Genomic DNA, 22,364 nt, shown 5'->3' on the forward strand with positions numbered 1-22,364 from the left:
CTGTTGCCCTCACAATCTTAAAGGCAGGACTTCTGAGGGGCCCTGAGGGAGGTGTGGCGGGTGAGCTGGGAGACGGCAAGCCGCAGTCAGGTAGCCTGCAGTCAGGTAGGCCACGGTCAGGTCGTCTGCCAGCCCTGAAGATGAATTCTGTCCCCACCCCCCATGCCACGGTCGCTGCCCTGTATGGACGGAACCACCCCAAGGAACGGAAGGTGGAAAGAACCAAGGGACCCTCGCAGAGAAGTGCAGGTGCTCCTGGAAGGTGTAGAGGCCAAGTCCCTGGTGTGGCAGCATCCTGGCCTCAGCTCGATCTTCCGGCAGCCGTGCAGATCCAGGCCTTCCGCTCCCAGCCCACCTCTCTGGGGTGACATGTGGAGCAGGTCTGCTCTGGGCCCCGCCTTTGCCAGGCTGCCTCACTTCCTGTCCACCTGCACTGTCTTAGCTTGGGCTGCTCTAACAAAAATACGATAGCCTAGGGACCTCAGACAGCAAACAGTGATTTCTCAAAATTCTGGAAGCTGGGAAGTCCAAGCTCAAAGTAGCAGCAGATCTGGAGTCTGGTGAGGACCTGCTTCCTGGTTCTGAGATGCCGTCTTCTTGCTGCGGCCTCATGTGGCAAGAGAGATCTCTGGGGGCTTTTTCGAAGAGCACCGATTCCATTCATGGGGGCTCTGCCCTTGTGACCTAATCACTTCCCAAAGGTCCCACCTTCCAATACCATTCCATTGGGAATTAGGATTTCAGTATGTGAATTAGGGGATACAGATATTCAGTCCATAACGCTGTGAGATTTCTTACAGTATCTGAGGGTCTAGACTTGGAATAATGGTGAGCACAGCAGCCGTAGGCCCTCCCCTCCACAACTGGCAATCGAGTAGGGGACAAGGAGCCCCATGTCCTTACCAGTGGCTCCCTCAGCCCCAGCACTTCATCTGCTTTGCTGCTGAATGTACCTCCTTAAACCCAAATCTCTTCATTCCCATTAGTGACCTCGGATGGCGTCAGAGCTTTCAGTGCTAACATCTGTGCTGGTCTGCCGAGTTCTCCAGGCCTAGCCTCCCAGGGCTGGATGCACCCAGCATTCTAGCCGCAGAAAGTGATGGTGAAACAGACATCAGAGTATTGCACATGGACCCCCCCCCTTTTTTTTTAAATTTCAGCATAACAGTATTCATTGTTTTTGCACCACACCCAGTGCTCCATGCAATACGTGCCCCCCCCTTAATACCCACGACCTGGCTCCCCCAACCTCCCACCCCCCGCCCCTTCGAAGCCCTCAGATTGTTTTTCAGAGTCCATAGTCTCTCATGGTTCACCTCCCCTTCCAATTTCCCCCAACTCCCATCTCCTCTCCATCTCCCCATGTCCTCCATGTTATTTGTTATGCTCCACAAATAAGTGAAACCATATGATAATTGACTCTCTCTGCTTGACTTATTTCACTCAGCATAATCTCTTCCAGTCCCGTCCATGTTGCTACAAAAGTTGGGTATTCATCCTTTCTGATGGAGGCATAATACTCCATAGTGTATATGGACCACGTCTTCCTTATCCATTCATCCGTTGAAGGGCATCTTGGTTCTTTCCACAGTTTGGCAACCATGGCCATTGCTGCTATAAACATTGGGGTAACGCCGTGCCTGCTCTAACAGCCGGACAACCTGCCAGTGCTCATCCTCCTCTGTATCCCTAGATGGAGCTCTTGGCATGTTTTATAGTGATTTGTTGATCTGAGTCTTTTTCCACCAGACTGTGGACTGTGGGGATGTGTTAATTCCTCCTCTCCAAACACCTGATGCTAGGGAAGTTTCTGACAACAGCAGATGCGTGTCTCCTGGATGGTTGGACAGTCATGAGGACTCAGGACCAAGAGCATGTTGGAAGGTTTCCCACACAAATACCACCCCACCCCTCATTTGGAGGGATCTTAATAGGTCTCTCTTGTTGTGCCAGGACCCTCCCATTCCAGCAGCCATGGCCGTTTGGTGTCCTGGGGTGAACTTGAAAGATAACAAAGACCTGTTGCCTGGCAGTCCTAAGAAATGATGCTGATGCCACAGTGACCGACTTAGTGCTGGGAACTAGGGCAAGGATGTCCTCCAGATTGGTTCTAAGATGAACATTATGAACGAGGCTCTTTCCCCAGTCCCTCCGTCCCTCCTGATCTCAGCCATTTTCCCATACCAGGGGTGTGGTATCACCAGGAGAGACTGGAGAACATCGCTGAACACGCCATCAAGTTGATGGGGAAGGGGACATGGGCAGGGAGAGAGAAGCAGGGAGCCACAAGGGCCCCCAGAGAGCAGGTGCAACTCTTCACCTTGGGTTTCCAGCTACCAAAGGAGGAGGTTCGCCAGGAGAGCTATGAAAAGAGGTGGGAGAGACTAATTGAAGGAAAAGAATACTTTACATTTTTCGTAATCTTTGAAAAGTACGTAATGTTGAAAAAGTGCTATTTAAAACTGCAAATATTTTCTAAGCAGAATGGATGGTGTTCATCCCAAAACACTATTTTTTTAATGTTTTATTTATTTATTTGACAGAGATCACAAGCAGGCAGAGAGGCAGGCGGGCAGGGTGAGGGGTAGGGAAGCAGGCTCCCTGCTGAACAGAGAGCCCATTGTGGGGCTCGATCCCAGACCCTGGGATCACAACCGGAGCAGAAGGCAGAGGCTTTAACTCACTGAGCCACCCAGGTGCCCCCCAAAACACTCTTTTACTCAACAAGGAGGAACTTGATGGGTTTTGGAAGTGAAAAGATGGGTCTGGAGCTGAGCTGAGAAAGGTTAGAAGGAGCTCTTGCTGCACTATGGAGTAAGATGAATTCAGAATTTCCTGAAATGATGTCAGGGGTGAGGGTGTGCTGGCAGCAGGTATACGCAAGACGGTGAGAGAGTGAGGGGCAAGGTGGGAAGGTAGCCCCAGCAGGAAATGGCTGCCCTTAAGGTGCCCAAAGTGTGTTTTCAAATGGGATGGTCGGAGAGTAATTTAAGGCTGTCTGCTTCTTGCACAAGTAGAAACAAACCCCCTCTGACTCCCCAGATCTTGCACGAAGCCTGCCATGTCCACAAGGCCTGGCATGAGTTACTGGCCTTCTCCCCAATAAAAAAAGGGGCAGGTGGACCAATGTGGGGATGGGCAGACTACAAATCTGGCGTGAGGGCGACCATAAATGGGATTGGATCACCAGAAACAGGACCCCCGAGCTGGAAACGACCAAAACAAACAAACAAACAAACCTAAACCGGAGAATTCACAGAAATCCAGGGGGCAGGGGGAAGGGTGTGAGACCTTTCACAGGTCAAGGAATGTGAAAACCAGTCAGCTTTATTCTGATTTTAAGAGGCCGGCTGACTTCAGCGAGTGTCTCGGTCGCAGTCGTAGATCAGCTTCTCCATCGCAGTGCCCCGGAACAGCGGCCCGCCACCTGACAGGTACATATGCTACATGCCTGTCTCTCATTAATGGGTCTGCCTTCTTCTCTGGACCTGGCCTCCCGAAGGAGAGATCTGAGAGCCGTTCTAAACTCTCCCCTCAACAGCACAGCACACCTCTCAGCAAATCCTGCAGCTCTCTCTTAATCGTGTGTGGGGCAGACTCCTTGCTGACCCCCTACTTCTGTCTCTCCAGCCTCCACACAAATACAAGGGTGACTTTTCTAACTCAGATCTGGCCTCTGTCCCGTGCTTAGCAATCACTTCTCCATCACCTGCCCTGCGGAAAAGAGATCAACACAGCCCCTTTTACCTCTTGACATTTATTTGCAATTTGCACTTACAGCCTAAGCCGTGATGTCTGACCTCTAGACCCTTCCCTTTGCCTCACATTGTCACCCTACCCATGACCTTCATGACTGGCTTTCTATGCCCAGTAAATTCCTATCCATCTTTAAAGGACCCAACATAACCGGTGGTTTTGGATTCTCCATCCCAGTGCCTAGTACACTATAGGTGTTCACTGAATGAACTTAGCTGAGGAAGATGGACTTGAAGATACCATGGCCCAGTGCAGGGAGAATTGGACAACATCCTAACACATCCCAGGAGCACACACTCCGACAGGCTTCTCGGAGGAGGTAAGGCTGAGCTGAGTGTAGGAATTACTATGAATGTAGGAATTACTCTCTGGAGTGGGGAGGAGCCTCTGCAGAGCTGGGAGGCTGCTCACTTCATGTGGCCATCAGCATCGCTTGACGAACAAGTCTCAGCCACCTCTGTTCCTCCTAAGACCGGGGCCTCTAGGACTGTGCTCAGCCTGCTGTCATTGGATTAAGCCCTGGCATCCCAGTGGGCCAGATCAGAGGACACAGAGGGTGTACAGAGCTGGTGCTATCCTCCCCAGAATCCCTGGAACAGTGCAGCAGTGGTTCTAGGCCCCATCATGCTGGGTTTGGTTGGCCAGGTACCACCGGGGGAGGGTCCATCCTAGAGAGGTAAGAATAAGCTGGGTTCCTTTCATAAACCCAAAAGCCAGGTCTTCCTGAGAATTCTGGGCAGCTTTTTGAAAGAGGCCAGGAAGGCAGACCTACTCTTGAAGACAAAATGATGGATCAAACTCCCATGGACAAAGTTGCCCAGGACATGGCAGGAGAACCAGCTGATGAACATTCTAGACTAACACAGAGAAGGGAAACTGGCTGGAATTGGAGCCAAAGAGATCTTGCCCATGGGCAGCTGATGTGAGAAGAGGGATATTTGGGACCAGTCAGAAAAGGGTCTTCTTTACCCAAGAAGCTGGGAATCATTCGTGGCTTCACAAATAACCCCAAGGCTCCACCTTGCGCCAGGCACCAAGGATACAAAATGATTAAGACTATCTCTGTTAATGTGTTCACAGTCTAGAGGGGAACACAGACATTTCACAGACAGAAATGACCACCCAGCACAAGTGCTGAGACCCAGCAGAGTGATGATCTGGTAAAGGAAGGAATGTCCAGCCCTGACTGCAGCATGCAGGGGTCACGGAGTAAGTCAACACTGAGGACGGTGAGGAATTCACGAGAATTCCACTAAGAATTCCTGCTTCCACTAGATTCATAGAGCAGGGGAAGTTCAGATACCGGCTAAATTACAACCAGGTTACTTAGAAATGATTGGCTCAAAAAGAAAGTAAGGGATTTCCCTCACAAAGGACCAAAAACCTGACCCCAAGTGGCAAATGAAAATGGAAGCTGGTGCTTCCTCCCCTAAGCAGGATCCTAACACCGGGAACCTGGAAGGCAGGAGATGCTGGAGGGAGCCGGCTAACACTGCCCACAGCCAGAGCGCTGACAGGGAAGCTTCCAGGCTGTCAGGAAAACTGACTGGCACTGACGTATTTAAAAAGTAAGTAAAAATTGTCATCTTCCCTGAGAATTCGTTGAAGATTTTTGTGTCCATATTCATAAGGGATTTTGGTATGTAGGGTTTCTTATATATATATATTTTTTAAACTGATTTTGCTTATCAGCATTACAAGGCCGTGTAATACTGGCCTCGTAGAGTAAGGGAAATGTTCCCTCCTCTTCTGTTTTGAAGGATTGGAGTTAATTGTTCTGTAAACATTTGGTAGAATTCTCCAGTGAGGCCATCTGGTCCTGGACTATTTTTTTTAAGGGAAGTTTTATTACTAACTTAATCTCTCTGCTTGTTCTAGATCTATTCAGATTCTTTATTTCTTCTTGATTCAGTTTTGGTAGTTTGTATGTTTCTAAGAATTTGCCCCATTTCTTGGCGTTATCTAATTTGTTGGCATACAGCTGTCCACACTTACCCCTCTGTTCCTTTTTCTTTTAGGTAAGTAGTAATATCCCCTCTCTTCTTCCTGTTAGTATTTCGAGTTTTCTCACTCATTCTCTTCTCTGGTTTTTCGTTGTTGTGGTTGGTTGGCAGCCTAGATTTTTTAAATTATTTTTTAAAAGATTTTATTTATTTATTTGAGAGAGAGAGGAGGAACATGGGCAAAAACAGAGGAAGAAGCAGGCTCCCTGCTGAGTGAGAACCTTGATGTGGGGCTCAATTCCAGGACCCCTAAATCATGACCTAAGCCGAAGCAGCCACTTAACCAACTGAGCCACCCAGACGCCACTAGATATTTTTTTTTAATGCCAAATTATGAGTCCATTTTCTCTATATAGCATTAACAGGGTTAATTTGATGTCACAAATGAGGTAAAACTGTAACATTTGCATATGAAAACTTCCTTGAAAAACTCAGATCTTTGTTAAAGTTATCGATTGTCAGATCAAAGAAACTACAATTCAAGTTTGTTCACAAAAATTTTTTAAAAAAAAATTTGCTACTTGGGAGGTTCCAAATTGGCAATTTTGTCAAAATTACCAGGGGGAAAAATACTCTCTCTACGGAGAGTGTCAACAGCACGTTAATACTCTCTCTAAATCTACTTTATACAAAATGATGTGCATTTTGCGAAGAGTACGTAGGTACCTATTACCTCATTTTTGGAACTGGACTTGATTGCCTTACAGTCTCCAACAGGGTCAGCTGTCTAACTGTCAAAATTTGTCAATTTTATTGATCTTTTCAAAGGAGCAACTTTTGGTTTTGCGGATTCCTGTATCATATTTTTGTATTTCTGCTCTAATCTTTATTATTTCCTTCCTTCTACCTGATTTGTTTAGTTTGTTTTTCTTTTCCAAGTTTTCTAAGGTGAATGTTGAGGTTATTGATTTAAGGTCTTTTTTAAACTATGGTAGCTTATTTGCTATAAATTTCTCTCTGAACACTGCTTTTGCTGCACCCCATAAGTTTTGGTATGCTGCATTTTGTTTCCATTCATCTCATTTTACTTTCTAATATTCATTGTGATTTCTTCTTTGAGCCTATTGTTATTTAGAAGTCTGTTGTTTAATTTTCATACAGTTGCAAATTTTGCCGATTTCCTTCTTTTTTGCTTTTTTAAGAAATTTATTTATTTATTTGACAGATAGAGATCACAGGTAGGCAGAGAGGCAGGCAGAGAGAGCAAGGAAGGGAAGCAGGCCCCCTGCTGAGCAGAGAGCCCGATGCAGGGCTCAATCCCAGGACCCTGAGATCATGACCTGAGCCAAAGGCAGAAGCTTTAACCCACTGAGCCACCCAGGTGCCCCTGCAGATTTCCTTCTGTTATGAACTTCTAATTTCACTATATGGTCATCAGAGAATATTCTTTGTATGATTTTAACTCTTTTGTGACTTGTTTTGTGGCTAACACCTGTCTATCCTGGAGAATGTTCCATGGGTACTTGAGAAAGGTAACGTATTTTGCTGTTGTTAGGTGGGGTGTACTAGATGTCTGTTAAATCTAGTTGGTTTGGAGCACCTGGGTGGCTCAGTGGGTTAAGCCACTGCCTTCGGCTCAGGTCATGATCTCAGGGTCCTGGGATCGAGCCCCACATGGGGCTCTCTGCTCAGCAGGGAGCCTGCTTTCCTTCTCTCTCTGCCTGCCTCTCTGTCTACTTGTGATCTCTGTCTGTCAAATAAATAAATAAAATCTTTAAAAAAAATAAAATCTAGTTGGTTTGTGTTGTTCAAATTTTCTGTTTCCTTCCTGATTGTTTATCCAGTCATTTTACCCATTATTAAAAGTGGTATTAACGTCTACAACTGTCACTGTTATCTATTTCTCCCTTCCATTATGTCAGATTTGCTTCATGGATTTTGGAGCTCTGTTGTTAGGTGTATATGTGTTTTTAATTGTGAAATCTTTTTCATAGATTGACCCTTTTATCATTTTAAAATATTCTTTGTCTTTAGTACCTATTTTGTCTTAAAATACACTTTGTTATTAATATAGCCATTCCAGCTCCCTTTTGGCTAAAATTTGTATGATGTATCTTTTCACATCCTTTCAACTAGTGTCTTTGAATATGAGATATGTGTCTCTCATAGACAGCATAGAGTTGAAATTTTATATGTATAGTATATGTTTAATATATTAAATAATACATCAACAAGGAGTATTATTTAACATATAAATATATTAATGCATATTAATGTATTTATAATATATTTTTATTATATTCTAAATTAATACATATCTATCAAAATTATAGAGTTGTATTATTCATTCTGCCAATTTCTGCTTTTTAATTTGAATATTTACTACTTGCATTTTATATAATTGCTGATAAGGTAGGATTTACACATGGCATTTTGCTATTTGTTTTCTATGTCTTTTTTTTTTTTTTTGGTCCTTCTATTACTCTGTTACTGCCTTCCTTTGTGTTAAATATTTTCTAGTGTACCCTCTTAATTCCCTTGTTCAAAGTCACAAATCATAAAAGAAAAATTCAGTAAGTTGAACATGATCAAAACTGAAAATGTTTACCTCTTGGGGAACTTGGGTGACTTGGTTAAATATCTGATTCTTCCTTTTGGTTCAGGTCATAATTTCAGGGTGGTGAGATTGAACCCCACTTCAGCCTTATGCTGGCCATGGAGTCTGCTTGAGATTCTCTCTCTCCCTCCCCCTCTGCCCCTCCTGCTCATGCTCTCCCTCTCTTTCCCTCTCTAAAATAAATAAATAAAGCTTTTAAAAAATGTTGAAAGGGGGGCGCCTGGGTGGCTCAGTGGGTTAAAGCATCTGCCTTCAGCTCAGGTCATGATCCCAGGGTCCTGGGATCAAGTCCCACATCAGGGTCCCTGTTCAGCGGGGAGCCTGCTTCTTCCTCTCTCTCTCTGCCTTCCTCTCTGCCTACTTGTGATCTCTGTCTGTCAAATAAATAAAATCTTTTTTAAAAAAGTGTTGAAAGGCATGGTTAAGAAAATGAAAAGGCAAGCCATAAGCTAGGAGAAAATATTTACAAAACATACATGCTAAAAAGGGCTTATATTCTGAATATATTATTTATAACTAAATAGTGTATTCAGAATACAAGCAAAAACCAATGGGTAAAGATTGGAATGGTCACATTACCAAAGAAAAATAAATATTGATAGCAAATAAACACCTGAAAAGATGCTCAGCACTTCAGTTATTATGGAAATGCAGGTTAAAACAAGGAGTTAATATAAAAAAAAAAAAAAAAAACAAGGAGTTAATATAACACAATCTCTTGATGGTAAAAATTAAAGACCGACCATATCGATTGGTGCAAGGATGTGCAATAACCAGAAGTCTTATACAGCTGCTGGTGGATGGGAATGCAAAACATTCCAGCTCAAAAAAATAATCTAGCACCTGGCCTCTCATCTTACTCTCCGAACAGCATGAGCTTCACCACCCACTCCACCTTCTCTTCCAACTATCGGTCCCTGGGCTCCATGCAGTCGCCCAGCCACCGGGTCCGGCCTGTCAGCAGCGCGGCCAGCGTCTATGCAGGCGCGGGAGGCTCAGGCTCCCGGATCTCCATATCCCGCTCCACCAGCTTCCGGGGCGGCTGGGGGTCCGGGGGCCTGGCCACGGGGTTGGCTGCCGGGATGGCCAGGGGTCTGGCCGGCATAGGGGGCATGCAGGGCGAGAAGGAGACCATGCAAGACCTGAATGACCGCCTGGCCTCCTACCTGGAGAGGGTGAGGAGCCTGGAGGCAGATAATCAGAGACTGGAGGTGAGAATCCGGGAACACCTGGAGAAGAAGGGACCCCAGGTCAGAGACTGGGGGCATTACTTCAAGACCATAGAGGAGCTGAGGTCTCAGATTTTTGCAAGTTCTGTGGACAATGCCCACATCGTTCTGCAGATTGACAATGCCTATCTTGCTGCTGATGACTTCAGAGTCAAGTATGAGACAGAACTGGCCATGCGCCAGTCCGTGGAGAGTGACATCCACGGGCTCCGCAAGGTCATCGATGACACCAATGTCACTAAGCTGCAGCTGGCGGCAGAGATTGAGGCTCTCAAGGAGGAGTTTCTCTTTATGAAGAAGAACCATAAGGAGGAAGTAAAGGGTCTACAGAACCAAATTGCCAACTCCGGGTTGACCGTGGAGCTGGATGCCCCCAAGTCTCAGGACCTCAGCAAGATCATGGCAGACATCCAGGCCCAGTATGATGAGCTGGCTCGGAAGAACCGAGAGGAGCTGGACAAATACTGGTCCCAGCAGACTGAGGAAAGCACCACAGTGATCACCACACAGACCTCAGAGATAGGAGAGGCTGAGATGACCCTCACGGAGCTGAGACATACCGCCCAGTCCTTGGAGATCAACCTGGATTCGATGAGAAACCTGAAGGCCAGCTTAGAGAACAGCCTCAGGGAGGTCGAAACCCGCTACGCCATGCAGATGGAGCAGCTCACGGGGTCCTGCTGCACCTGGAGTCTGAACTGTCCCAGACCCGGGCAGAGGGGCAGCGCCAGGCCCAGGAGTAGGAAGCCCTGTTGAATGTCAAGGTCAAGCTGGAGGCTGAGATGGCCACCTACCGTCGCCTGCTGGAAGATGGAGAGGACTTCAATCTCAGTGACGCCCTGGACAGCAGCAGCTCCATGCAGACCATCCAGAAAACCACTACCCGCAGGATTGTGGATGGCAAGGTCGTGTCTGAGACCAATGACACCAAAGTTCTGAGGCGTTGAGGGAGCAGAAGCAGGGTACACTTTGGGGAGCAGGAGGCCAATAAAAAGTTCCAAGGTCAAAAAAAAATAATAATCTAGCAGTTTCTTATAAAGTTAAACATATACTTACCATATGACCCAGCAATGCCACTCTGATATTTATTTTTTAAAAGATTTTACTTATGTATTTACTTATGTATTTGAGGCGGCAGTGAGCAGGGGGAAGGGCAGAGGGAGAGGAAGAAGGACAAGCAGATTCCACCTTGGGGCTCAGGGCTTGATGTCACAACCCTGAGATCATGACCCCTGCTGAAACTGAGTCAGTTGTTTAACTGAGATATCCAGGTGCCCTGGTTCTTTATTCAAGGTAAATGAAAATCCATGTCCACATGAAGACTTGAACATGGATGTTCATAAGAGCTTTATTCTGAATAATTAAAGACTGGAAATAACCCAAGTGTTCTGCAGTTAGGGAATGAGTAAGCAAATTGCGGCTTATCCATAAAGGGAGTATGGCTGTGCAGTACACATAACACGGACAGATCTTAAAAGTTTAAGACTAAATGAAAGAAATCAGACACAAGAGACACATATTTTATAATTCCATTTATATGAAATTCTAGAAAAAAACAAAACTTTAGTGACAGAGGCAGACTGCCAGGGGCCAGGAGTGGGAGGACAGGGATTGACTGCAAAGGAACATAAGGGTTTGGACAAGCGATGGAAATGTTCTCGATCTTAACAGTTAGGGGGAGTTGTAGGACTGTGTACATTTGTCAAAACTCAGCCTCTGTGAAGCAAATAGATACAATCAGCAATCACAACATAATGATCAAGGTACAAGGAATAAATCTAACAACATGTACAAATCGTCATGAAGAAAACGATAAAGCCGTGTGAAAGATTTGGCAGAGACAGTTAATGCCCAGCAAATATCCCATACGCTCCCTCACGTTTCACAGCCTCCTTGGCAGTTCCATGGTGGCCAAGTGATAACAGACTATGAAAGGAAGTGAAGTGTGTCACTGCTGGAGAGAAGGGTTCATAATCACTCATCTCTTCCAGTTGTCTCTGCTCCTCCCGCAGTGATCAGAGGACTGGGGGGTTCCAGCTCACATCTGTGAAGACAGGGGTTGCCTGGCCTGCACAGGAATTTACTTGAGCTGGAATAAACCCTTATTGTGTGAAACCATTGAAATTTGGAGCTTTTTCTGTTGGGGCAGCGAGGGCTAATTAGCCTGAATAGTCAAAAAAAAAAAAAATTAAAGAAGACCCAAGTGAAGGAGGGGATTTGTGTTCTGTTCATCCATAGGAATATAAGTATTAATATTTACGTAATTTCAAATGAGTCCATTGAATTTTTCATGCATCTTACCAAAGTGATTTTACAATGTATATATGATAATACAGAACCCAGAGTAGCCAAGACATTCCTTAAGAGAAAGAAGGTGGGGACTCGCTCAACATACTTTATAAAGCTATAGTGACTAAGCAGGGCACCATTCAGACAAGGATAGGCAAACTAGTGGTACTGAACACAGAGCCTCCATATGGACCTGTAAGTGACAGTGCAAATTACTAGGAACAACTGGTTGTCCGTATGGGGCAAATATGAAGTTGAATTCTAGCCTGACAACAGACCAAAGTTAGGTCAGGTAGGTTAAGCAACACTTCACATTTTTACAAATTAATATAGAAGGATATCTTTAAAACAGCAGAGGCAGATGGGTTTCTTAAGCCAGCAAAAAAGACACTAAATAAATACTAGACATTTTAGAAAACACATTGCTAAACTGGGCCTCGCTAAAATGTAAAACCTCTGCTTATCAAAACCAAAAAAGTGAAAATCAAAGCCATAAATAGGAAGAAGACATTTGTAACATCTCATGAACAAAGAATGTGTTTCCCAAATAGACATGTGTGCGTGTGTGCATGTGTGTGTGCGTGTACGTGTGTGTGTGTGAGTTAAACTGCTACAAATCAATAACAAGATCATGGGAAGTCAGGCAAAACACATGAAAAAATATTTCTCAGAAGAGGAAATAGGAATGGCAAATGAATATGTGAGAAAACATTCAACCCTACTAGTAATTAGGGATTTGCACATTAAAACCTACTCAGATATCACTAGTTTGGGGAAAATAACAGAGTCTGATGATTCCACTTACTGGCAAGAATGTGGAGCAAGAGTAGCTCATACACTGCAGCTGGGAGTATAAATTGTTGGAACTACTTAAAACAGTTTGGCCTGATCTTGTAAAGCCAAGATTAATTCACCCTATGACTCCATTATTCCGCAACTGGATACAGAGCCTAGAGATCTTTTTATGCATCTTTCTCTGGAGCCACAGACAGAACGTTTCTTTTCTTTCTTTTTTCAAGATTTTATTTATTTATTTGACAGAGAGAGAGAGAGAGAGAGAGAGAATACAAGCAGGGAGAGTGGGAGAGGAAGAAGCAGGCTTCCCACTCAACTGGGAGCCCGATGTGGGGCTCCGTCCCAGGACCCTGGGATCATGACCTGAGCTGAAGGCAGACGCTTAACCACCTGAACCACTCAGGCGCTCCAAGAACATTTCTAGTAGCAGTGTTTATAATAACAGGAACTGGAACTGGCCAAGAGAGCTAGCTCCAGAAGAATGCCTATGAAAATGGGGGGCATATCATACATTGGAATGTAATGCAGTAGTGAAAATGAGTTAACTATGCTCCGTGCATCAACAGGATCTCAAAATCACAATATTGAACAAAACCAGCAAATTACTGGAGACCATATATGGCAGATACCACTTACGCAAAGCTCAGATTTTTACAAATGTACTTAGTGGTATAGGAAAGTGGAGCGGGCAGGCAATGAAAAGGCAGATCATTTGTAAAGAAATGGAAAACAAGAAAATGAACTAAAACTCGGTCTGCTTTGAATTATCCCCATACATCAATGATTCTGAGTGTTATTGATGAAATTCTCCTCCTTGCAATGACAGCTACTTCCCCACCCCTCCCCCAACCTTGGTAAGCAACTGAGTATATGGTTGAGAGACATTTTATTTCGGCAATAAAAGTACCAGGAAAAGTAAGGGAAGGAGAGAAAGTTCAGATGAGTGGTTTTCCTTGGAGAGAGGGAGAGAGATACAGTTGGGGACCAGCACCAAGGCCTTCAAAGGAATTCCTTGTGCTCTGTTTTTTAAACTGAGTGACTGGTACATGGCTGCTTATTTTTAATGTCTTATTTATGTACTTATTTTATGTATGTATTATGTGTTTATTTATATCTTCTTCTGTGTGTATGAAATTTCTACCCTCAGGAGAGAGAAAACTGGAGAAGCAGAATCTGCAGAGCCCAGGGCAGGACTAGAGCCGGTGGCTCTGTGGGTCCCTGGAAACTGCAAACTCAAGAAAGAGTAAGAGGTGGTTCAGAGAAGGGTCAGAGAAGGAGGAGGAGCCAGGGGACCCCAGCAGCAGCGGTCCAGGCTGAAGCTCAGGGGCCTGGGGGCCCGAACAGAGGGGGCAACCAGGGGGGCCAAGGGCATGGGTGAGGTCTCCAGGAAGCATGTGCACAGTGAGAAGAGGAGGGCCCAGAGGTGGTCTGAAAGTACCGACCCTTGAGGACAGAGAAGTAGCCCTCTCATGCTGAGGCTGACCACAGAGGTAGAACAGAAAGGCAGGAGCGGGGTCTCAGCAGCCCCGGCGAGCCGGGTCAGCGGGGTCCCGCCATGCAGGCAGCAAAGCTGCCCCTCGGGGTACAGGGAGGGCCGCCCATGACCTGGTCTGGGGCCACCAGGGGCAAGGAGGCAGGAGCCAGATTGCAGTGGAGGAAGAAGTGACTGGAAGGAAGGGACAGGAGGGTGGGAAGCTGAGACAGCTGAGAGAGAGCTCTCCAAGTCTGGCTGAGAAGCCGAACACCAGCAGCTGGGAAGAAACAGAGTTGAGGGAGGGTTTGTCAAACTTTTTCAGCGTTTTTTCACAAAGGCCATTCTGGCTTATTGCTGTGAAGGTGGAAAGGGGGCTTTCGGGCCCGCACCCCCCCACCCCCAGGCTGGCAGCCCTTGGCAAGGCATCCAAACAAGGGGCACGTCTGGTGGGGGGCTACCCGTCACAGTGGGGAGGGAGTATTGGATCCCCAATGTTGTTCAGAATTGCTGGTAGGTGGTGATGATGACAGATAAGAGAAAGCAACTGACTTCCGTCATTTTTATTCTTGCTTTTAAAATTTTCAAGACAACACAAGCTTTCTTGCTTGCACCCAGACAGACTGCTCCTTTTAGCCCCTTAGTGTGGCACCGGCGGAAAGAGGCAGGTAAGTCCCCAGGACTCGGTGTGCATCCTGACCCCCTCACATTCTAGCTGCTGGCTGGGGGCCAGTTCCTTGCCCTGCTGAGCGTCCTGCCCTTTGGCTCACTGTAACAGAGGTGAATTCTGACTAGTCGGGGTGGTGTGGGTAGAGGGAGAGAAGGCGGAAGCACCCAGCGACTGGCACAAGGTGGGTATTTACTTAGTGTCCTTTTGGAATCAGGGAGCAGAGAAGACATTGCCGGTGTTGCCTGCCCACCTGCCCTTCCATAGCCCACAGTGGAGGAGAAAGGCCCGGTGCAGGTACCTGGGGGATTTGTCCTGGGTGGGCGGGGGTGGTGGGTGTGGGTGACTCTCATTGGGACCACCCAGGTGCACTTCTGTCCTCGAGGTTTGGCTGCACTCCATCACTGTTGGAAAAGGCTTCCCCTTAGCCTCAAAGGCCAGCCCCGCCGGCCACCTCTGCCCTCCCCACCACCGGTCCCTGAGGAACCACACTGCCTGGGCCGCAGGGGGCAGTTGTCATGGGGACACTGGGCCTGTGGAGCTACCTTCCTAGCAACGGGACTCCGAGGCCGGTTCCCATGGAAACAACATCCACTTGGCAATCAGTGATGGGGACCGGGTTCCCTGCCCTTTTCTGAGGACTTCCCCTCCTCCCGCAGGCAGCCACATGGCAGGCAGTCCCCGCTCCGAGCCGGGAGCCCTGGGGACTTCACCATTCCAGCCACAGATGGCTGCCTCTCCCTTATCCAGCAAGGCGCGCAGGACGGGTGGGCACCCTCCACAGCCCGGGGAGGTGGGGGAGGGGGTAAGGGCACCTGCCTGAAGGCTTCACGGAGGGCCTGGGGGCCAAACCCAGGGACCCTGCCTGTCAGCAGGGAGTGGGTACCCCACCCCCCAACAGCAAAGCCGCCCATCCCCAGTGTGCCCTCAGATTCCCCAACCTGCACAGGGGCCCAGCAGCTGTGCCCCATTCTTGGCCTGAAACCCTCCATCCTGGCCATGACACCCTACCCCAGCCATCACCTTTGGTCCCCCAGCCACCCTCTGAGGGCCCATCTGATCAGGCTAAGGTGGCATTTCCCACTTCAGTATCCCACTGGAGTCCACATGCACAGTGACTGTCCTCTTTCCCCTTCAGGGAGCACCAAGGAGTCCCATTCCTGGCAGCCGGTGAGGGCAGGGTCTGAGTCAGGGTCTCACATGTCCACCAGCTGACAAAGGACACACACACTCACTCACACTCCTCCTTAATGAATCACCAGCCCCTAAACAAAGCACACCTGTACCCACAGCCAGCCCTCTCACACTCCTTCACATCTTTGCTCCCCTGCTCTTGGGGTCACAGGTTTGTGCCCCTCAAGTGCCCACATGTGCTCTAGGGGCTGTGCCCTCCCCACTCACCACAGCCTGGCTCTTGAGCCCTCCAGCCTACCCTACTGACCTTACTCGCTTCTCCCAATCCCTGACCCCTGAAGAAGACAGCACCTGCTGGCATTTTTTTATTTAAATAAAATATACAACACGGTGCATTTACCGTTTTGTTTTAAAAGTGGGAGATTTGAAAATTGCTTGTGGGGGTTTGGAGATGGGTCGGCCCACTCACTGGACCTGGTTTCCCCAGTCTCTGAGGAGTGGCTGGGCTGGATCAGAGCTTTTATAAAATGCATGTGTGTGCGCGTGCGCACGCACGTGTGCAGAGAAGAGGGTGGTGAGGCCAGGCGCTGATGGCAAGGGGGATGGTCCTCACGCCTCATGCCCCTGCACCCTCCACCCCTGCTCCTCTCCCTTCCCCCACCCCCTCCAGGACTAGACTGGCTTTGGATCAAGTCCTATGGCCTTCCTTAGTAGGGTGCCACTAAATCCTTCCAGCTCTGAAAACTGCCTGGGCCCAAGGGGCATTCTCCTGCCCAGCAGAGACCACAGCTGGGTGCTTTGTCTCTCCCCAGGTTCCCAGGATCTCTCACTACCTTCTGTCCTGGATGACTGCCTCCCTCTCATGTGGCCCATCCATGGAGATATGGACCAGCCCCACATTCCAGGACAACTCAGGACCAAATCTGATCTTGACTTCATTCTGGCTGGAGCATGGAGAGGGGTTCTGGATGGTCATGGCGGGACCAGCCCTCCCCACTGTGCAGGTCTTGGCAGCCAAACCTGCTCCAACCTGATAGGCAGGTGGAGGCAGACCACTAACCATGGCTCTGGCAGGGTCTGGTTGGAGAAGAGGAGTGTCCCTCAGGAGGCATATGAGCTTCTTTCACATAGACCCCCATTCTGAACCTGCTTCTGGCTCCCAGGTGCCTTCAGAATCAAGGCCAGTCCCCTCCGGCTGCCCTCCAGTACCTCTGGATCCCCACCCAAAGCCCTCTCCACACCTGCACATCCACCTCGGGCCCATCCTGTGTCCTCCATCCCACCCCACTCCCCTTTCTTGCTTCCCCCCTTTTCTTACCTTTCCTTCCTCTTCCTTCCTTCCTTCCTCCTAACTCTTCCCACCTCTCAAGGCCTGGCTCAAGCCCGCGGCTGGCCACAGGAGGCCCTTCAGGAGGCCCAGCCACCTCCTGTGTCCTGAGATCATAAGGTCCTGGAGCCCTCAGCCAGGGTTCTCTGGGCTCTCACCATAGCTTGTTGGAGCAGTGGGCTGGGCACATGAGGAGGGAACAGAAGAGATGTGATTTATTGAGCACCTACTATGGTGTGTGCCAGGCGCGAGGCTGGGCATTTCACATCTGCTACTTTTCTCATCTGGTCCTCATAGGTTCTTGTGAAGTGGTACCATAATCATTCCCATTTTACTAGCGAGGGAACAGACTCAGGTCTGATAGCTAGCCCAAGGTCATACAGCTAAGAAGTGGCAGGACTGGGATTTGAACCCAGGTCTCATTGCTTCCAAAATCTGGTGTCTTTCCACACCACCACGCCTCGGGGGTCACTCAGTCCCTCTCAGCAGTTGCTTCCGGAAGGGAACTAGAATTTGGCCTCAGGCAGTCATGGATTTAAATCTCCTTTCACTCCTGGCTCTGCCACTCCTAGTTACGCAATTCTGGAAAAATGGCCTCAAACTCAAGTTTCCTCACCTGTGAAATGGGGAGAATCAAAGTACCCACCTCATGGTCTTTGTGAAATTGAAGGAGTTAATGTGTGTAAAGTGCTAAACCAGTGCTTGGCACAGAGCAGGCTCAATAAATAGAAGTTCCCCTCACCTCCCACCATACAGATAGGAAAACGGAGGGCCATGGAGGTGATAGGATGTGCTTGAGCCCCACAGGGAAGGAGGGGGTCTTCCGCTTCCAGGTGGTGAGATATCGAGCTAGGACTGGACTTGAGACCAGAGATGGTGAGGAAGGGAGCCTGCTGAGAGGTCTTGGGGTCCTCTTCCCTGAGGACTGGAAAGAACACTTCCCCAGACCCTGTGGTGCCCAGCCTGAGGGCCAGGACGGGTTGCTGGATGTAAGGTGACCTGGGTGTCCTGGCAACATGGGGTTACAATGTGCACACATGTGAGTGGCTATCTACACAGCTCTGCAGAGCGCTACATAGCTATACATATACACATCTTACATACATATACATATACATGTTCATGTTCATATACATATCTTGCTAAGTTTGCAGTAGAAAAAAAATGCAAGACTCTCAGGGCCCTGGCCCCATTTTGTCTCAAAAACCCAGGTGACTGAGGCTCCCCAGGAACATATCCAGGGGCAACCCCTTCCTGTGGGGGAAAAAGATGACCCCCACAGAATGGGGCTCCAAGTTCACAGCTACGGGGCTCGTGGTGACTGTTGCCGTAAAACGGATACAATAACAGATCTGCTCTAAGAAACCCCAAAGGCGGGTCACCCCTGTCAAGCCCCAGAAACCCCCACCTGCCTTCTTCTGGCTTTTGCCTTTGGGCCCTGCCTGCTTCCCTCCCCCCTCCCTCCCTCCCTCCCTCCCTCTAGTGCTGAGTATTAAAATAGTCTATAAAAGCAAGTGACCAAAAATCTATAGCTCTAAGAATACCTGGTTATTTTCTGCTGTCTTTTGTTTTTCTGGTGTGGGTTTTTTTTTTTTTAATGATAATTATTATTGTTATTGGTATATCTCCTAATCACAGTTAAACCTGAAGGAAGAAAGAAGGGAGAAAAAAAGAAGAGAGAAGAAGGAAGGAAGGGCCCCGCTCATAGATTGGACGGCAGTTTGGAGCGCACTGGCTCAGACCTGGCCCCAGGTTCCCTCTGGGGGGCAGCAGTCAGAGGGGGGCCCCCAGAAGAGGCGGCTCTTGCCCCAAACAAAGAGAGAGGGGGTGGCAAAGAACCTGAGGATGTCTTCCGAGGCAGAGTGACATGCTGGCCGGGGACGGCACCATAGGGCCTCCCCGGGAGAACGAGGCCCCCGCTGCCCCCGCTAGCGCCACCGGCCCTGGGGACGAGCGGGAAGGCCGCCACGGACTCCCCCGAGGAGTGCGGAGAGGCTCTGCGGAGAGTCTGCGCCCCGTCCTGGGGCAGGGCCGGCTGGGAGGCTGAGATGAGCTTGAGGTCCTGGGTGAGGCGGCCCGGGGTGAGGGGTGGTGTGCCGCGGCGCTGGGGTACCTGGGGAGCTGGGGGGCTGGAGGCGGGCGGCAGGAGCAAGGAACCATGGGAGCCGGAGGCCCGAGGTGGGGCACTTGGGAAAGTTCTTGGGGGGCCGGGGCTGTGGCCTGGGGGGCTGAGGCCTCCGCGGGGGGGGAAGGCTACGGGAGAAGCCCCCCCGGAGGCCCCCGCCACGAAGGACGGCCGCTCGGGTTGCCGCGGGGGCGTCTCTGGCGTACTTGGCGGGCCGGCGGCCAGGCCGGGGGACAGCTCCCCAGGCGGCTGGCCCAGCTGCCCGGGGCTGGCCGACGGGGACCGGGAGGAGGGCGGGGGCGGCAGGAAGTGCTCCAGGAGTCCCAGGCCCCCGCGGGCCCCCGGCAGCGGGGGCGGCGGCTGGCTGGCCTGCGGCGATCGGGCTCCGGACTGCAGCGGCGTGAGCAGCGGAGAGTCGGACGAGGACAGGGAGCCGCCCAGCGCCTTGTGGAAGTGGCCGAAGCCGGTGGCCGCGGTGGCGGCTGCGGAGGCCGAGGGCGTGGGAGCCGGGGAGGAGCCGCCGAGCCCGGGGGGCGGGGAGGAGCCGGACGAGGGCAGGAGCGGGCTCAGGCCCGCGGGCGCGGAGAAGCCGGCCAGCTGCTGGATGTGGAAGGAGGAGGAAGACGGCGTGTCCACCTGCGACGGGCTGCTGGCGGGCGAGGCGGAGCCCAGCGCCGACGGGATCAGGGACTGCAGCCGCTTCAGGTGCCGGGGCGTCTGCCCCGCGCCGAGGCCGCCTAGCCCGGGGCCGGGAGGGGGGCGGAAGATGGCGGCCGGCAGGCGGGGGTGGTGGGTGAGCGCGATGGCCACCGAGGTGGTGGCCGCGGCGGCCTGCAGCGGCGCCTGGATCAGCGGCGTCCAGATGACCGGCGTGGGGGTCGGGGTGGCCGAGGCGGCGGCCTGGACGCGGTGAGCGCAGTGAGCCATCTCGCGGTCATGCTGCACGATCTGCTGGATGATCTCGTTCTCCTGGTAGTTGAAGACGCCTGAGTTGAGGTCGTGCTGGACTTTGTGGAGGAGGATGGAGTTCTTCTTGCCTGGGCCACGGAACGAGAGCAGGGGCTCAGGCCAGAGCGGGAGGCCAGGGGGTGGGCGAGGGGGTTCCCCTCCCAGCCGCCCCCCCGCCCGTCCCCTCACCGATGCGGTCCAGGCGGTCCAGCGCCACCGTCTCGAAGGCCCGCCGCATCATGGGGTACTCCTCCAGCACCTCATTGAAGTTGTCCACACTCAGCGAGTAGAGGCGGCAGTAAGTGTCGGCCCTCACGCTGGCCGTGCGCCGACCCCGAGTCAACAAGCAGATCTCTGCCAGGACAGCGGGAGTGGGGAGGGGGTGCTCGAAGGGGCCTCCTGCTCGCCCCTGACCTGGGTTCCCACTGTCTGGTAGGGACGCCTGACGGTCACAAGGCCCCATCCCCAGGGGTGACCACACTAGATGCCCCCAAGTGGGTGCCAGGCTCTTCCCGGGCCACAGCTCCCCGCCCCCCACAGGGCCACAGGCCCTCACCTCCAGGCAGGGGCCAGAAGAGCCCCAAACATCGCCCTCAGTATCTCTCCAGCCCATTCCCCTGTCCCCCTAGGGCTCCGCCGGCCACCTCACCTCCAAAGTAGGAGCCATCTGCCAGCTTGGTCTCCTTGTTGCCCTTGGTGAGCACACTGACCACGCCATGCTGGATGAAGTACATCTTCTTGCCGATGGTGCCCTCACGGATGATGTAGTCCCCAGGCTGGAAAACCTCGAAGCGCAGCTTGGTCAGCATGGAGGTCACGAAGTTGGGGTCTGCGTTGGCGAACAGCGGCATGGAGGCCACCAGCTTCCGGCAGTTGAAGTTGATGATCTCCTAATCCCCAGACAGGGTGGAGAAGATGAGGGAGCCGCCCTGCAGGAGGGAAGCTCCCCTCCTGGTCACCAGCCCCCGCACCCCCGCCCCCCACCGCGTACCTCCCTCAGCGGCTCGCTCAGCTCGCCCAGGATGCTCTCCTCATCGAACATCTTGCCCTGGTAGCGGTGCTCATAGTAGTCGTGGATGCGCTGCCGCGTGTCGGGTGGGAGCTTATGGAAGGACATGTACTGCTCCACCTGCTTGTACTGAGTCGGGAGAGAAGGAGAGGGCGTCACCTCCTGAGGGCCTCGGCCCCACTGCTGACCAGAGCTGGCACGGACCCTGTGGGCCTCCTTGGCCCAGCCTGGCTCCTGGATGCTGAGATCCTCGGTGGGTGGGGGTGTGCCCCGAACCATGGTCCTGACTCCCAGCTGCCTGGGGTGGGGGAGGGGCTCCATCAGCGTGCCCAGGGCTCTGGAAGTGGCTAGGAACAATAGGGGCTATCCAAAGCCCCATTCCAGGCCAACCGACCAGAGTCCCTCAAGTTTCCTCTGCCCCTGGCTCTTTCCTGTGTCACACTGTGGACGAGAGAAGGCTCACGGGTCCTGGAGGAACTCTTTGCTACCAGTGATCACACTGGCTGGGCAGCAGGGTTGAGCCACAGTGGGTTAGTGGGACCCAGAGGCTGAAGTCAGGATGCCTGACGGTTATACGCTGTGTATCCAAACACGGCCCCTGGCTGGCTCCAAGGCATTTTGTGGAAGAGTGACTCTAGCCCACGGGGATGGCCAGGGTAGAACAAGTTCCTTAAGGAGAAGTTGGGGATAAGAGATTTGAGACCTGAAATGCCCAGGGCTCAAGCAAATAGAAATGCTCCCATCTACCCAGGGTGAAGTTGTGGGGTCTACTCCAGCATCCTGGGACTGCGGGTGCAGAGAGGGGGGTCCACAGGGGTATGTTAGGCAGAAATAGTAGGCAAGAGCAGAGTTTTCCCACACTGAGATGGAAGGGAAATTCCTATACCCCAGGAACAAGCAGAAGAGGGGAGCATGTTTTCACACACCGGTACTCCCAAGAGGCGAGGACACAGTATGGCTGCAGACAGATGCCAGCAGGCAACCGAGGCCTGGGAGATGAAGTTTCCATGTATTCTTCCAGCCAAGCTGGCTCTGTCTGCTCGAGGTTGTGCCC

The 22,364-nt window shown here is 50.8% G+C and overlaps 1 protein-coding gene and 1 pseudogene across 1 annotated transcript in view; one reads left to right on the top strand and one right to left on the bottom strand.

The window, feature by feature from the left end:
- The first annotated feature begins 9,158 nt into the window (after positions 1–9,158).
- Positions 9,159–10,559, top strand: LOC122893125 (annotated as a pseudogene).
- Positions 10,560–18,801: 8,242 nt separating this feature from the next.
- The window catches only part of HCN4 (hyperpolarization activated cyclic nucleotide gated potassium channel 4), a 41,893-nt gene continuing 38,330 nt past the window's right edge, over positions 18,802–22,364 (bottom strand). The window contains exons 5-8 of the mRNA XM_044229904.1: positions 21,293–21,439; positions 20,951–21,191; positions 20,491–20,655; positions 18,802–20,390 (exon numbers count right to left, since the gene is read on the bottom strand). Of these exons, the coding sequence (XP_044085839.1) occupies positions 18,931–20,390; positions 20,491–20,655; positions 20,951–21,191; positions 21,293–21,439 (2,013 nt within the window). The 3' untranslated portion in view covers positions 18,802–18,930. The remainder of the gene's footprint in view (positions 20,391–20,490; positions 20,656–20,950; positions 21,192–21,292; positions 21,440–22,364) is intronic.

This window comes from Neovison vison, chromosome 13, assembly GCF_020171115.1.
Source record: "Neovison vison isolate M4711 chromosome 13, ASM_NN_V1, whole genome shotgun sequence".
NCBI lineage: Eukaryota > Metazoa > Chordata > Mammalia > Carnivora > Mustelidae > Neogale > Neogale vison.